This window comes from Canis aureus, chromosome 3 (assembly GCF_053574225.1).
Source record: "Canis aureus isolate CA01 chromosome 3, VMU_Caureus_v.1.0, whole genome shotgun sequence".
NCBI lineage: Eukaryota > Metazoa > Chordata > Mammalia > Carnivora > Canidae > Canis > Canis aureus.
The window spans coordinates 73,117,755-73,133,124 of record NC_135613.1 but is presented as its reverse complement, the minus strand read 5'-3'; the positions used below and the strand labels follow the sequence as shown (position 1 = coordinate 73,133,124).

General features: G+C 54.9%; 1 protein-coding gene across 2 annotated transcripts in view; it reads left to right on the top strand.

Moving 5' to 3' along the window:
• The window catches only part of DSCAML1 (DS cell adhesion molecule like 1), a 344,894-nt gene that overhangs the window by 257,803 nt on the left and 71,721 nt on the right, over window positions 1–15,370 (top strand). For both annotated transcript variants that reach the window (XM_077893692.1, XM_077893693.1), the window contains 4 exons: window positions 71–343; window positions 9,670–9,948; window positions 10,339–10,458; window positions 11,310–11,486. In XM_077893692.1, coding sequence (XP_077749818.1) covers window positions 71–343; window positions 9,670–9,948; window positions 10,339–10,458; window positions 11,310–11,486 — 849 coding nt within the window. The remainder of the gene's footprint in view (window positions 1–70; window positions 344–9,669; window positions 9,949–10,338; window positions 10,459–11,309; window positions 11,487–15,370) is intronic.

The following is a 15,370-nucleotide window of genomic DNA, read 5'->3' as shown; positions in this document are numbered from 1 at the left end:
CCTGGCTGTCCCTGGCTCACCGCACCGCTTGTCCCTCCTCTGCTCCTCCTCCCTCCTGACTCCTGCCCAGGCCCCCCCAGCATCCGGGCGATGAGGAACATCACAGCTGTCGCCGGACGGGACACCCTCATCAACTGTAGGGTCATTGGCTACCCCTACTACTCCATCAAGTGGTATAAGGATGCCCTGCTGCTGCCCGACAACCACCGCCAGGTGGTATTTGAGAATGGGACCTTGAAGCTGACGGATGTACAGAAGGGCATGGATGAAGGGGAGTACCTGTGCAGTGTCCTGATCCAGCCCCAGCTGTCCATCAGCCAGAGCGTCCACGTGGCTGTCAAAGGTAGGCCTCCCTCAGAACCAGAGCCCACCTGGTGGCCCGGGACTATGGCTCTTTCCCCAGCTGGCTGCTCAGACAACAGCAGCAGGCAGTCCTGAATGAGTGGAAGGCCAAGGAAGAGAGGGTCCTGACCTGGTGTTTAGGAGAAAGGCAGCAGGGGGGCCGAATGAAGGCAGACAAAGAAGGCCATGGGTTCCTCTGCATCTGGTTCCCTCTACAGGCCGCAGGACAGTGTGCAGGGATCCAAGAGGCACGAGGGCCCAGTGCCACACACAGAGGAGGCAGGTCACCCTCTGGGCAAGAGGCCCAGGTCAGAGATGGTGGGAAGCCCCATGACGTCAGCAGGAAGCCACCAGAGGCCAACAGGAGGGGGCAAGAGGCAATTGCCAGGAGAGACGAAGCAGCAGGAGGCTGGGTGGAGGGAGCCCATACTGGGTGCCCTGACTCCCTTCCACCTGCTAATGCTATTTGAGGTCTACAGAGTACTGCCTACAAAATCCTCCTCTGGACCAGGACCTTCATGCTGACCTGGGGGGTATGTGGGTAAACACAGGGGTTCTTAGCACAGTGCCTGGTACATGGTAGCCATTCTGTAAATGCCGGAGGATTCAATGAATGAATGAGTAGAACTAAAGAAATCAATGAACGTGTGAGCAATGACGGCTATCCCCTTGGTTCTAGGGCTGTGTGGATGCGCAAAGCTCCCTCCCAAATATGTTCTTTGGACCTGCCAGGCCTGGAGACTTTCTGAGGAAGTGAGTGGGAGCAGGGTGGCCCAGTTGCTCTGGGGCAGGATAGGAAGTGGGGCCTGCTAGGCCTGGCTGGGTTGGGAGGTCACTAATGGCCATAATGGGTAAAGGCCTGAGTGGGTTAAACCCATGGGAGAGCCTGAGGCTCTGGGCGCATGGAGAGGTCAGCCTGGGGCTCCCTGAGGGAGGAAAGAGGGCTGTGGTCACAAGCCACCATCCTGGTCTCTAGTACCAGGCTGTAATCATTGTCATAATAAAACAAATAGCACTGTGGTGGGCCCACCATGCACCAGTCCCTGTGGCTGGATGCTCTACATGCTTGGTTTCATTTAACCCCAGCACTATCCCCTTACCTAAGGCAGGTACCATTTTATCCCCAATTTCCAAGGCAGAAAGGCTGAGAGGCACAAAAAAATAAAAAAAATTAAAAATAAGGAAATTGTCATCTGGAGACAGAATGTTTCCTGGGCCTGCCTCACTCCAGGCCCTGGGCTCTAATCCAGAGCTGGGTGACAGGCAGGCTGGGAAGAATAAGGAAAGAGGCCTCTGGGACCCCCTGAGAGCAGGAAGAGAGACAAAGTCCCTGAGAAGGCTGAGAGCCCCTGTCACCTGGGCATCTGTGTCACCCCAGGGCAGCGAGGAGGGGAGGCCCCCTCCGTACCCCTGGGGACAACATGCACCAGGAGAGGAAAGCTGGCCTGACACGACACCCCCCCCCCACTGAGGGGGGCATAGGCAGAAAGAAACAGCAGAGGGTCCAGGCCTATGAAGGGGCCCTGGTACAGGGGAAGGCCCCAGTGAGTCCCAGACTCCTGAAGCAAGATGGAAGAGAGGCTTTGTTGACAGGAAGAGGGAAGTCTGGGAGAAGGGACAGCTTGGGGAGACCGAAGCAGCATTGGGTTGTGGTGATAGTGGCACATCCAGGTGCTAAGGGCTGGTGGACAGCCAGGCCACTGCACAGTAGCAGCCAAAGGCGGGGCGGCTACTTCTCTCCCCTGCCCCTTGTTCCCCGGGCTCATCCCATCGATGCCCAGACGATGCCGTGTCACACCTATCCTTGTGCATCCACCACCTGTCACAGTGCCAGACAGTGAGTGTTTCTTGAGCTGAAACAGCAGTCCAGGTTGGAGTGGCTTGCAGGGAGGCCTCACTTTGATCCCCAACAACTGTGGAGCTGGCCATTTCAAGCCTGGGGTGGGGGGTGACAGGAGACCCTAACAGCATCAGCCTCCCTGCCTCCTGCCACCACACCCAAGCTGGGCTGAGGGGCACCCTGGCCCCCTCCCGAGCCTAAGGCCTCTGACCCCGCACCTCCCCACCCTGGGGCCCCATGCCCCAGCAGGAGCCTCACAACCCCCAGGCCACATCCCCAAGCTTGGCCGCCGTGGAACAAGGCACAGCCCGCCTACCCCCTCCCAGCATCAAGGGCTGCCCATATCCATTTCCGTTACAAGCAGTGGACCGAGAGTTTACATTGTAAACATCACATATTAAAACATCTAACCTTTGTTCCCCTCCCTTCGCCCGCCCGCACCAGTGAGCATTTGGCCAGGTTTTGTTGGCTTAAAAAAAAAAAAAAAAAAAAAAGGCTCTAGCAAGCCTCGGAGTACGCAGAACATCCAGAAAGCTGCTTCTGCTCATCAATTATTCAACCCCATTCAGGGAGTGATCAGTCCTAATGAATTGAATCTGATGCATTCCGTCTCAGCGACTCTCTGGGCCTGTTGTGATTGTGCTGAGCGACAAGAGGAAAGGGGGAGTGTGTGTGTGTGTGTGTGTGTGTGTGCACGCGCGCGCACACGCACGAGATGCTAGAGGGCAGAGCCCATGCACCAGGCATGTGTGTTTCCCACACCCAGCACAAAGCCTGGCTTCATCAGACGGCCTGTGTGTGTACAGGGTAGAGGCACATGTGCACACATCCCCTCTTCTCCCCGCCCTCAGGGTCTGAAAATCCAGCCCTAGAAGGACTGTGGTCACTTGTTTTCTCTCCAGACCAAGAAGCAGCATCTGCATGAGGGGCTCTGCGACCCCGTGGCCCGGCCGCTCTGAAAGCTCAGGTCCTTCATCCTCCCACTCCCTGACTCCCTCTCCCCACCTCATTAGAATGCACTTTTGCAGAAGAACCCATCAGAGCTGATTATGAGCACACTGCTTGATTAGCTGATGTGCTGTTCCAAGAGCTACTCAAGGAGGAGGGTGGAGGAGGTGCCCCTGGGCGTGGAATAGGGCCCTGACTCTGGGCGAGGAGGGCCAGGTCCAGAGGCAGCACCGCTGAGCCCACTGCTATCATCTGGTTGGGACATGCGTCCCACTCAGGGGATCAGAGCAGAGACCTGGAGTATAGGAAAGGGCAGGGTGGAGGTGAGATAGGGCCCTAGATGCTGGGGATCGATTAGAAGCACATCCCACCCCACCCCATCTCTCTGGGGGGCCATGCGTTCATGGACAGGAAGGGGCAAAAACCCATGCTGCTCCATGAGCTGGAAAAACAACTGCTCACTCCATTCCTTCTGGGGCTGCTTATCTTCTGATGAATTTTTCAAACACTGAGCTTAGAGCAGAACACACCAGACACACATGCACACACATGTGCAGAGCCCTATGTGTGTGAATGCACATGCATGTCCTCATTGGTACATACTATGTGCATGTCCATGCAACAAATACACAGATGCTAATAAGCTGATCCCCCGTTGTGCTTGGGCACACACGCGTGCTGGCAGTCACATGTGCATAAATGTTGGCTCTGTCCCTACCCTCCTGTAAGACATCATTCCTGAGCCACAAAAGGGGGCTGCAGGTGGTACCATATGAAACATTGCCCAAGTGAGCCTGCAGTGGCCCAGCAAGTTGGGAGGGCTGAGGGGAGACGGGGCGGGGGGGGGATGCTTTGTGGGCTGCTTGGGCTTCGGTGCATGTGACCCTGACTGGCAGGGGAGAGCAGGGCTGTAAGGAAGGCAAGTGCTCATCTCTGGGCGTCCAGAGACATCCTTGGCAGGATGCTAAGAGGAGGGCACGTAGATCCAACCTAGATTTGATGTCTTTAGGGCCCCCTGTAGCTGAAAAATAATGTAGCATAAAAGCATCTCTGGGCATGCGGGCTGAATGTTTAATTAACTAAGAAGGCAGGCTGCAACTGGGGCTCCTTGGCTTTAGCTCAGTGAGAGAACATCTCCATCCCCACATCTGAGCCTCTACGGGCCTCTGGAGCCAAAACAAGGATAGGAGGGGCTCTCTGCCCAAGTTCAGCAAGGCCGGGACTGGGAGGCTGTGCCAGGTCCCTGTGGAGAACAAGTGGAAGAGGACACACATACACTCCCTCCCGGATGCCCACACTCCCCACCCACCCACTGTCTTTCCCTGGCCGCCCAAACCAGTGCCTACCATGTGCTTGGAGCCTTTGGAGGAGGGTCGTTTCCACCCTAGTGAATGGACTGGGGGTTTCTGTGATCATAGATTGGAGCTTAGGAAAAAGCTAATCACCTGCCATCAGCAGAGGTAAAGATTTGGAAGAGACCCACCAGAATCCAGAGGAAGGGGATACAACAGGTTCCATAGGGGCAGATAGCCCAGTTGTACTTGGGAGAGGGGGTCCCCAAGAAAGCTCCTGCCAGAAGCTCTATTCCCCAGCAGAGGGGCCCTAGCATATGGGAGCAAGCTTCCTTTTGGGTAAACAGACGGGGCTCAAGATGATGATTGTGGTCACGGGGATGATGGGGACAGTGAGGTGGAGCAGTATCTACTAATTCATTCAGTGACATTTATTGCACACCCTCTATATTCTGGGCACTATCTTACAAATACAGCTCCGCTCAAGACAGACAAAAACCCCTGCCCTCAGGGAGCTTCCCTTCTGGTGAGCAAATGGATAATGCATAGAATATATAAAAGATACCCCATGTCAAATAGGGAGCAGGAATGAGAGTGCCAAGAGGAGGGGAGAGTGGCTGTGATTTTAAATAAAGTGGTCAGGGAAAGCCTTCCTGAGAAGAGAGGATTGTGTAAAAAAAAAAAAAAAAAAAAAATATATATATATATATATATATATATGAAAGGCAGTTATTATTTTTCCTAATATATTAGAGGCTTTAGAGATTATTTGGTCCAATTCCTCCAGTTTTCAGATGAGGAAACTGAGGCTCAGGTCAGAGGTGAGGTGCATGGAAGGTAGAGTCTAGAACCCAGCTCCTGGGCATGGCGCTCTCCCCACCTACATGCTGATGCTCCAACACCTGCCCCCCCCCGCCCCCCGCAAGTGCAATCAATGAAAAGGCTCAGTCTCAATGAGAGATGATGAGAGACACCATAAAGTGTTTATGGTCTGGGCTGGCGGTCAGCACACTCTTGTACCGTGCAACACTCCCAAGCAGGTGACCATAAAGGCTTTCTGGTGGCCGGACACCTCCTAGACTGCCACAACCACTGTGCATTCCCAGCCACTCTGGCCTCTGGCCTCTTGGCCACAGTAGCACTTTGCTCCCACCCCGCCTCCCTCAGAGCAGAGCTGCCCTCTCACCAAAGATGACTGTGGCCAGGGCAGGGCTTCCGGAGACAGGACCGTGGGTTACATGGCCTCTGTGCCCCCTACATTCAGGCTGGGTGCTGGGAAAATGCAAGAAGGGGCCCTTCGTGCAATCGACACCCAAGAAGTCCCTGGTCATCCCCATGATGGAGGTGGCCGCTGAGAACTCACGGCGCCGCCGAGAATGGCTTTCCTGGAGGTGGAAATGGACACACACACATCCAATTAGCTCACATGAACCTCGCAGCTTTAGGGAAGACGTTGCTGACTCACGGGTCAGGAAGCAGCCCCACATCTGGGCAGCTGCCCACATGCCCATCACGGAGCCCCCACACCCTGCTTCTCAGAGCCTCTCGCTCACAGGGCTCCTCCTGGTACTCAGCCTGTGAAGGAGCCAGGATCCCCAAACTTCCCTCCCCCTCCTGCTGTGCCTGCAGCTATGGGGTTTATCTGAACAGTAGCCTGGAGTCAAGAAATTCCATGAGCAGCTCTGGCCCCTAGCACTCCCACCAGAGAGTTCCTAAGGGGGCACTTCTCAACCACAGCATCCCACCTGCCCTGCCAGCCTTCATACAGCAGGGCCAGAAGGTGGACAGGGGCGCCAGGAGCCTGCCCTGGATCTCTGGCGAGTTGTCTGGCCATCCACCTCCCACAGGACAGTTGTGTTCTTGAGAGCTCTGGCCAAACTGGGCAAATGTCTGACACACAGCCCACCCCCACCCCGACCCCCTGCCGATGGATATTGGCCACCGTCTCCTTCAGTGGTTCTCAGTAGCCATCCATGTTATTCCCAAAATCCAGAAGGGAGTGACAGGCCCTGGTTGGCCTCTGCCTCATGGCTCAGCCTTTTCCCTCTCTCTCACCCCATGTACTTTCTACAGTGAGTGTGTCCTTTAGCTCTATCCTTAGCTCTGTCCAAGCCACCTCCTCCATGAGGCTGTGGTCACCCGGCCAGATGATACGTCTCACTGCTCAGAGTTCAGCATCTGTATATTCAGGTGGCGCTTGTCCAATAATCGTTGAGGGAAATCTCTTACCTTCTCTAGCAAATGATGAGCTCCTGGGGGTTCTATCTGTATTTTAAGCATGTTTCTACTTTCTCCAGCCCACACGGAGCATAATAATGCCTTCGCAGACTAGGCATTTCATAAATATTAGATGAATTAGTTAATTAATGAATTAACCTGCCTTAGTAACTTGTTCTATTATCCAAATCCCTTCTTACTGAGAGAGACAGTCTTCTCCTAGCTTGAGCTAAATCTCCCTGCCTAATTTTAATCTTTTGCTCTCTTGTTCTCAATGGAAATGGAGCACTTGACCGTCCATCCCCAGGGCATGGTCCTTCAGACTTGACAGCCCCTCAGCCCTCTCCTCTTTGGGAGAACCTCCCAGCTCCTTGCTTTGCCCACACATCCTCCTTTGCAGCCTGTCATCACTGCCTTGAGTCGCCCCTTCATCATGCTCAGGTGTGCCTAGGAGCCAATTCTGGGGCTATGGTAACAAGGGCCTGACCCCCCAGGAACGACCAAGGTGCTCCTAGCTCCTAAACCCAATAGCATAAATACAGTATCTTGAGGAACAGCATAGAATGTTCCTCTTTTTCTGGAGGGACCCCCATCCTGTGTTCTCCTTACCCCTTGCCCACCTGACAGTTAAGCTGCTGAGATGACCCAAGGTAATAGTATCCAAAAATAAGCTCATTCATTTACTCACCCAACAGGCATTTATTAGGCTCCTGCAGTTTGCCAGTTAAGTCCTAGTGACTGCCCTACAGTCTCCCATGGAAGGTGATGAGGCCAACCGCCACCCTTCCACCCTGTGACAGGTATCATGAGGAAGGTGTGTACCAGGTGCTGTGGGAGGAGTGCGGGCCTCATGGGAGAGCTAGTACTGAAGCAGGATCTGAAAGGATGAGAGGGCATTTGCCATGAGGTCTGCGGGCTCTAGCTTCCGGCCTCTGTGGGAAGGAGAACTAGACCAGGCCTGGTTCTGTTTGGCCTAAAGAAACAAACTAGAGGCAGATCTGGGTCTCTGCAACAGTTCCAATAAAAAGTCCAAGGAGGCCAGAAGCCTTGGTCTGATCTAGGTACCCAGACAAGCCGGAGGACGGTGGGGTTGGGGAGGGAGATCCACAGAACCCAATAGCAGAACCTCTGGGAAATCTCAACAATGGACTCTGGGCCATTATTAGAGTTAGGGTTCCAGAGAAATCTCCTGTGGAGATCCCTGAGGCCCAGCAAACCACCCAGAACCCTGGGGCCCCAAACAGGAGAGTAGAGAGCCAGAGATTGGGATGGGGAGATCCAGACGATGGCCAGAGCCCAGAAAACCTGGCTGGACTTTGGACCTGGATTTAGGCCCTTGGTGGAGCACACGCAGCAGGAATAAGAAGGATAAATACCCAGCTGTGTTCACCTAGGCACTGAGGGCTGAGTCTGGGAGCGGTGAGTGTTCCTGGTGTCTGATGGAGCCCCCATGGCAAGATAAAGAATAAGGTGGGAGGTGACACTGTCAGTTAAACACCCTGCTAAAGGGGATGGCTCATCCTCTCCCTCCTAAATGTCACTTCCTCTGGACCTAGGCTCTTGATCAAGAACTTTCCAAGGGATCCAAAAGGCTGCCAAGGGTTATTCTATGCCCACACCCTCCCACTCTGCTGGGGAAGCTCCCTGCTGAGCCCTGAAAATCCTTGGGGTGCAGAGAGGGCCTGGGCGTACATAGGATGCCACCCATCCTCTCCCTCAGGGCTCGCCCCTGTTGGTGGCCACCGTGGGTGGGCCTAGGGTGAAAAGCAGGAGGCTTCCCGGGGGTGGGAGGGGTAGCTAGAGCCTGGGAGAAGGCCAGAGGACTGTGGACAGCCTTGTAATTTAATTATTTGACTGAGGAAAGGAGATCTCATCTACTGGGTGCTCATCCTTGTTAAGCTAATTGTCTGTCTCCTCTCTCTTCTCCCCCCACTTGCTGGGGAAGTCACTGTGGCCTAATTGAGTTATCATAAAGATAATGGCTGATGCCCTAGCCAGAGCTGAGAAAGGAGGATCCCTGTCACAGAGGCTCAGGCTCCAGACAGGCCCCCCAGGGCCCAGAGATGTGGGCTGTGGGGCGGGCTGGATCTCCGGGGGGAGGGAGGCTGCGTGGATCCCGCTCAGCCCGAAGAACAGCAAACTGGTTGTCTCACAAAGAACAAGACTCCCTCTCTGCTCCTCCCTGCCACGAAGGGGAGCTCACTGATGACACAAAAGGGCCATTGGGCTGGGTGTGTCTGAAGCTTTCTCAGAGAGGCTCCTGGGCAGCATAAGGGAGGAAGCACGGATTCTGAGAACAGGGAGACCAAGTCTCAAAATCCCACTGTTACCTCTTAGGAGCTGGAAGACCGAGGGCAAATGACTTCTCCATTCTGAGCCTCAGTTTCCTCACCTGCACACTGGAGGTGGTTAAGCTACATCACATTACTGGGCGCGAGGATTCAGTGTGCTAACACTTGACAACAATGGATAGGGCTGGGGCAGGTGATGGGACCTCAACAGAAGGAGACCAGGAGATAGCACCCCGGCTTTTAGAGGCACAGCTGTGGGGTGTGAGCTGGGGACAGGCTCATACCGACCTTCTTCTGACCCCCAACATTTGAGGCACAGCATTCCCATCAATCCCAGGCCCCAGAGAGCTGATGTATCTTTGGGATGAGAAAGTGGCACTGGGCCATCGTCGAGGAGCAGCAGAGGAGTGAGAGTGAAAGCCGACCCGTGTCCACCAGCAGATGGGACTCAGGAAGCATATGATTTATCACCAGGACAAATCTGAGGGTCAGGATTAATGCAGGCCAGCCAACGCCTGACACAGAGACAGTGGGTCCAGGCCTGGGTGGGCAAGGGGATGAGAGCCAAGGGCCAGTGGCACCCCATGAGAATATATAGAACAAGGCATTAGTGGCCTTGGGGAGCTCTACTTACATCCCCAAGGGCAGGAGGAGCCCGGAGGTGAGGTAATGAGGAGGGCTGCTGGCCAGGCTGGGGCGCGTGGGGGGCCTGACGGCAGCACTCCCCTTGCCTCCCCAGTGCCCCCTCTAATCCAGCCCTTTGAGTTCCCACCTGCCTCCATCGGCCAGCTGCTCTATATCCCCTGCGTGGTGTCCTCGGGGGACATGCCCATCCGCATCACCTGGAGGAAGGACGGACAGGTGATCATCTCAGGCTCGGGCGTGACCATCGAGAGCAAGGAATTCATGAGCTCCCTGCAGATCTCCAGCGTCTCCCTTAAGCACAACGGCAACTACACGTGCATCGCCAGCAACGCAGCGGCCACCGTGAGCCGGGAGCGCCAGCTCATCGTGCGTGGTGAGCAGAGAGCCCAGTGGTGGAGGAGGAAGGCTCTGTCCGCTGCTAACCGTCTCCCTAGATTAGGGGTTTGAATCATGGGCTGAGGGAACATTGGCTCCAATGCAGGGGAGGGGGACATCAAAATCAAGCAGTTCAAATGTCTTAGTTTCCAGGCCAGGACACGCAGGCCCTGAGAGGAGAAGACCCCATTCAGTTGATCATTGCCAGGGTCGGAGCTGGGACGCAGAACTCCCAGTACTCAACAGAAGCCCTCAGCATCTCGAGTTTCAGAGTTAGGTGTTGCAAACTTGCCTGTGGTCCAGGTGGGGCTGGCACAGAATGGAGGGTTAGAGACCACGGAAGACCTGTTAGGTGATCTGTTTCTCACTACTTTCCCTCTCTCTGCAGTGCCGCCTCGATTTGTGGTGCAGCCCAACAACCAGGACGGCATCTACGGCAAAGCTGGCGTGCTCAACTGCTCAGTGGATGGCTACCCCCCGCCCAAGGTCATGTGGAAGCATGCCAAGGGTGAGCCCCTGGCCAGCCAGCGTCTCCAAGCACAGTCAGGGAGAAGGAAGTGGATGGGGCTTGGGCCTGTTTTCCTATGCACAGCTCCTAGCCCTGGGTGGGAGCCCTTTCTGAGCTTTCACAGGACTTTGAGCTATACTTGCTCTGGAAAGTATGCTCGGCCACCCTCGACGGTCTGCGGACTGGGGACAGCTATCAGGCCGACTCCAAATTTCCTCTAGTCCCCACAAATTGACCTATGTCCTTCCCTGTCTGCTTTCTCCAGCCCTGCCCACCCTGCTTGGGGTCCCAGAATCTCCTTGGCCCCTGTTTCTATTCTGGGACCAGTCAACCTATTCTGGGACTATGGTCCTTCTTGGAATCTAGCATCATCCCAAGGATATATTTGGTATCTGAGTCCCATGCCAACCTCTTGTCATAGACCTTACCCATCACTGACGCTGGGGGAATGAGGAAATGGTACCGTAAAGCCCCCCTTGGAGAATGGCTTCCCTCTTTCCCTGGTCTTGGCTGTCCAAGACCAGGCAACTGCCATTTTAGGGTTCCATCTTGCCTTTGCCTGTGGCCAAGTGGCCTAAAGACAACCCTTTCTCTCCAAATTCGGCCCCAAAGCTCAGGGCCAAGGCAGGTGTTGAGCTGAGGCCCCCAACTCCATCTCCTGACTTGAGAGCTGGGGCAGGGCCAGACCTCTGCAAGTCTCTCCCTGTCGCCCAGAGGAGTACCTGGGAAATGCTGTAAAATGGCCCTAGGTCAGCAAGAGAAGGACATGGGGGCATCCTTGGGGCTGTTGAACCTGACCCAGCTTGCTTGCTAGCCTGGGCGCCAGCCCCTTAACAGCTGCCTCCTTCCAGGGAGCGGGAGCCCGCAGCAGTACCACCCAGTGCCCCTCACCGGCCGCACCCAGATCCTGGCCAACAGCTCACTGCTGATCCGCCACGTCCTGGAAGAGGACATGGGCTACTACCTCTGCCAGGCCAGCAACGGCGTGGGCACCGACATCAGCAAGTCCATGTTCCTCACCGTCAAAAGTGAGTCCTGCTCCCGCGTGGTCCTAGCCCTCCACACAGGCTGGGGCCTGTCCCCACACTCACCTTGCCTCCCTGCCCAGCTGCCCCTGTTCCATCTGTGAGCGGGAGGCAGGGAGGGAGCCTTCCTGGTCAGAGGTGCACTCGGGACCCTCAGGTGGGGGGCTCAGAACCCCATGACCTTGGCCAAGTCACCTCACCTGTCTAGGCTCCAGCTTCTTCCCTGTGCTAGAGGTTCCTTTCCAGCCCACCCACCCCACCAGGCTGTTTGAATAACTGATCATGGGAAAGGGAAGGTATCTGGGGAGAAAGCCAAAAGAACAACAAAACTCATCACTCAGTGCTCTATGGCTTCTAAATCCCGAGACACAGAGCTGGCCTCATGGCCTCAGAAGCCCAAAATATCCCCAAATTCCATTCAGTCACACACAGGTATTCCTACCAGAGAATCCCATCCCTTTAGAGTCTTAAGGGTCTGTATAACGCTCCCCCCAACCAAATCGTGTCAGAGGAACAGTGTCCATCGGGCTCTGTGTCAGGAAATGGAGCACGGGCCGCGGAGGACAGAGGTAAGGGCCGGTGTGTTAGCACCAGACCAAAGCCAAGGGCTAATCCTGGTGCCATGTTGTAATCCTTGTGACCTCAGTGGGTTTGCTTGGCGTCCACATACGTTTCCTGGATAGAGAAAATGAGTCATCGTAGCGCCTTTCCTATCATGTCCTGTGTCAAGAGTGAGTCCGATAACACGTGTAAAGCAGCCAGTATGGTGACTGGCACCCAGTGAGCCAGCAAAGGCGTACACGTTGGCTGTCGGTCCCCAGCGCCCGGTGTGGGGTCCCCCCCGCCAGGAATCAGAGCTGCTTTATCGCCTGCCAAAGCCCGCGTTCAGCTCAGCACTAGACGGGGAAGCCCCGGCGATCGATGCTCGCGGAGCTCCGGGCGCCGGAATCCCCGCCCTGGGGAACCGCTTCCCTCACACTATCAAAAAGCACTTTGTCCTTAATAAAACCAGGCAATCAATCTACATCCCTCAGCCCGGGAGAACTTCGCTAATTCTGCCTGCGTGAGGTGAGAGGACTAGCAGGCCCTTCAGCAGCCGTCCCTGGAATTTGATCCTTTCCTCCCCACCGTCCGTCCGCAGCACGCAGAAACCCAAACCCGGAGGCTTTTTTTTTTTTCTTTTTGTTCTTTGCTCTTTCTTCCTAAGCTAAGGGACTGCACCAAACAAGCGTGGCTGTGGCTCTGTGGCGCCCGGCTTGTGGGATGAGGGGGACACGGGCGACCGGGCGGGCAGGAGGTGGGCTGTGCGGGGAGCCTCGGGTCACAGCAGGCTGTCCCCGGTGTCCTGGAGGGATCCTGGGCAAGTCGGCCCAGCTCGCGGCCCTGCGCTTTTTCTGTGCTGTCTACACAGCTCGGCCCGGCTATACAGCACCCGGAGATACTCAGAGGAAGCCCGTTTTGTAAATCCGTGTGCGACACACACACACACACACACACACACACACACACACGGTGGTGCGAACACCTGGCGCCCTCTTCCCCAGGAGCTTCTTACCTCTCCCATCACCTGTGGGCGGAATCTGGCCCTTGTCCCCTCCTGCCCTCGCCCTATTTGCAGCCGCCTCGTCATCCTTCTTTGCTTCCTTCCACAGCAAGGCACACGCACACGCCTCTCTCACATCTACTCTGTCTCACAGACACCTCAGGTCATATTTTCCCACTCACCGCACCCCCCTCCCCGCTGCCTGTGACTCGGTGTCTCTCAGCGCTTCCTCACCCAGCCTCTACCCTGCCACCAGCCCCAGCCGACAGCTGTCCTCCAGCTGTGCCGTCTCATACCCCCTCACATGCGTGGGCTCCTTACATGGCCTTTTCCTGACATGCTTTCTCTGTCGCAAACGCCCCCTTGCATCCCAGCCCCATGCTCCCCAGTGACCTGCCCAGCCATGCCAGGGTCAGCAGGACAGGAGGAGCAAGGCCAGGGGCATTTGCGGCCCGAGGGCAGGCGGAATGGGAGGGCTGAGCACGGCATGGCCCCTCTGTGGGTCGGAGGGTCTGACCGCCCTTCTGTAGCAGCTGGAATCACTCTACACAGACCCGAGGAGCCAGAAGGGGCACCTGTGACAGTCTGACAATGTTGATGAGCTGGGAATGGGCACTGGGGTGGGGCACAAGTGCTCCCAATTTTCTCTAGAAACTTCCTCCACTCTGCCTCCTGCTGTGTCTACACAGGCCTCCTGTTCTAGGTAACCGACCCCCCGCTAGTCCCCTTGCACGTCCCCGCAGCTGCTCTGCCCTTTCCTTCTTCATTCACCCTCAGCCTTCTCCCTCTGCCCAAGCTGACTTCAGTTGAAAGGGCATAGGAAGGTGGGGAAGAACCTTCAGGCCCCGGGCGCGTGAGTCACCCTTAGGATTGCGGGGGGCAAGCCATACCTAGCCAGCCCTTACTCCATCTCAAACACTCACCACCACCAACGCTCCCCTCACCCACTTGCAGAGCTGGCAATGGGAAGACTTGCCATTGCAAGGCCTCAAAGCCAATTTCAAGGCTTGTGTCAATGCACGCTCAAGAAAATGTTGACTCCACCCTGTACACAAGACCTCATACTTCTGTGAACTCTCAGAAGGCAAACTGACCCTAATCCCCACTTTAGCCAAATAGAAGAAAGGGACATACATCATAAAAAGCATCCAAGTGTCAAGCTGGACATTTGTGATTGGCTTCTGTTGGGGAGTGTCTACACCGTTGAGCCCCACAGTTTCCAATGATAACTCAGTAGATCTTCACTGAACACTCACTAAATAGGTCCATGAAACTGCATGACTAAGAGCTTAGTCTTTAGAACCAGACAGACATGGGTTCAAATCCCAGCTCTGCCACTTGATAGCTGTGAAGTCCTGGATGTTGATCTCTGCAAGCCCCAGTTTCCTCCTCAATAAGTTTGGGATTATAATGCTTTTGACTCATCAGAAACGTTTAAAGGAGACATGTGCTTACAGCCATTAATATAATACGTGGCACCAAATACACATGCAATAATTGTTAGTAATCGTTCATTTTAGGTGCTGAAAATCTAGTGATGAATAAGACAGAGTTGAGGTTTTCAGAAAAATTTTTTTAAAGATTTTTATTTATTTACGAGAGACACACAGAGAGAGGCAGAGACACAGACAGAGGGAGAAGCAGACTCCCTGCGGGGAGCCCGATGCAGAACTCGATCCCGGGACCCCGGGATCCTGACCTGAGCCGAATGCAGATGCTCAACCACTGAGCCACCCAGGCGCCCCTGTTTTCAGGGAATTTAGAATCTTGAGGAGAAGGTAAACATATACCTCAAACAATCATCATGAACAACATGATAAGTGCCTTACAATGATACAAATAAGGTGATACGATGAGAATCTGGGATGGAAAAATTAATTTTAACTTTGGGGTGAATGAGGAAGTGTCAAGAAAAGCTCCACCAAAGCAATAGTGTCTAAGTGGGGCTCGAAGAACACAGGAATTCTGACAGGAACCAGCAGTGACAGATGTCATTCCATCCCGGAGGGGAAAGCATAGCAAGGGCGTGGAGGGAGGAAAGTCCATGAGTGTCATCTGGTGAGCTAGAAGCTTAGGTATCTGGTAGAGACTGAAGGAGGATGGACAGGGAAAATGAAAGGTCAGGTGCTTATGGGCTTTGGAAGCTAAGCATTTTCTTTCTAAGTAGCATTAGACTTTTGATACCAGGCAGCAAACTGGAGTTCCAGGAACCCAAGGGGTCTGGTGGGAGTCTGAATTCCAGAGCTGATTCTTGCAGAATTGCCATGTAGAGCCTTTCCTCAGGGCCCTGGGGTGCAAAGGGCATGTTAGGGTGGGCAGCTGGTCTTCTAATCCCCAGACATCC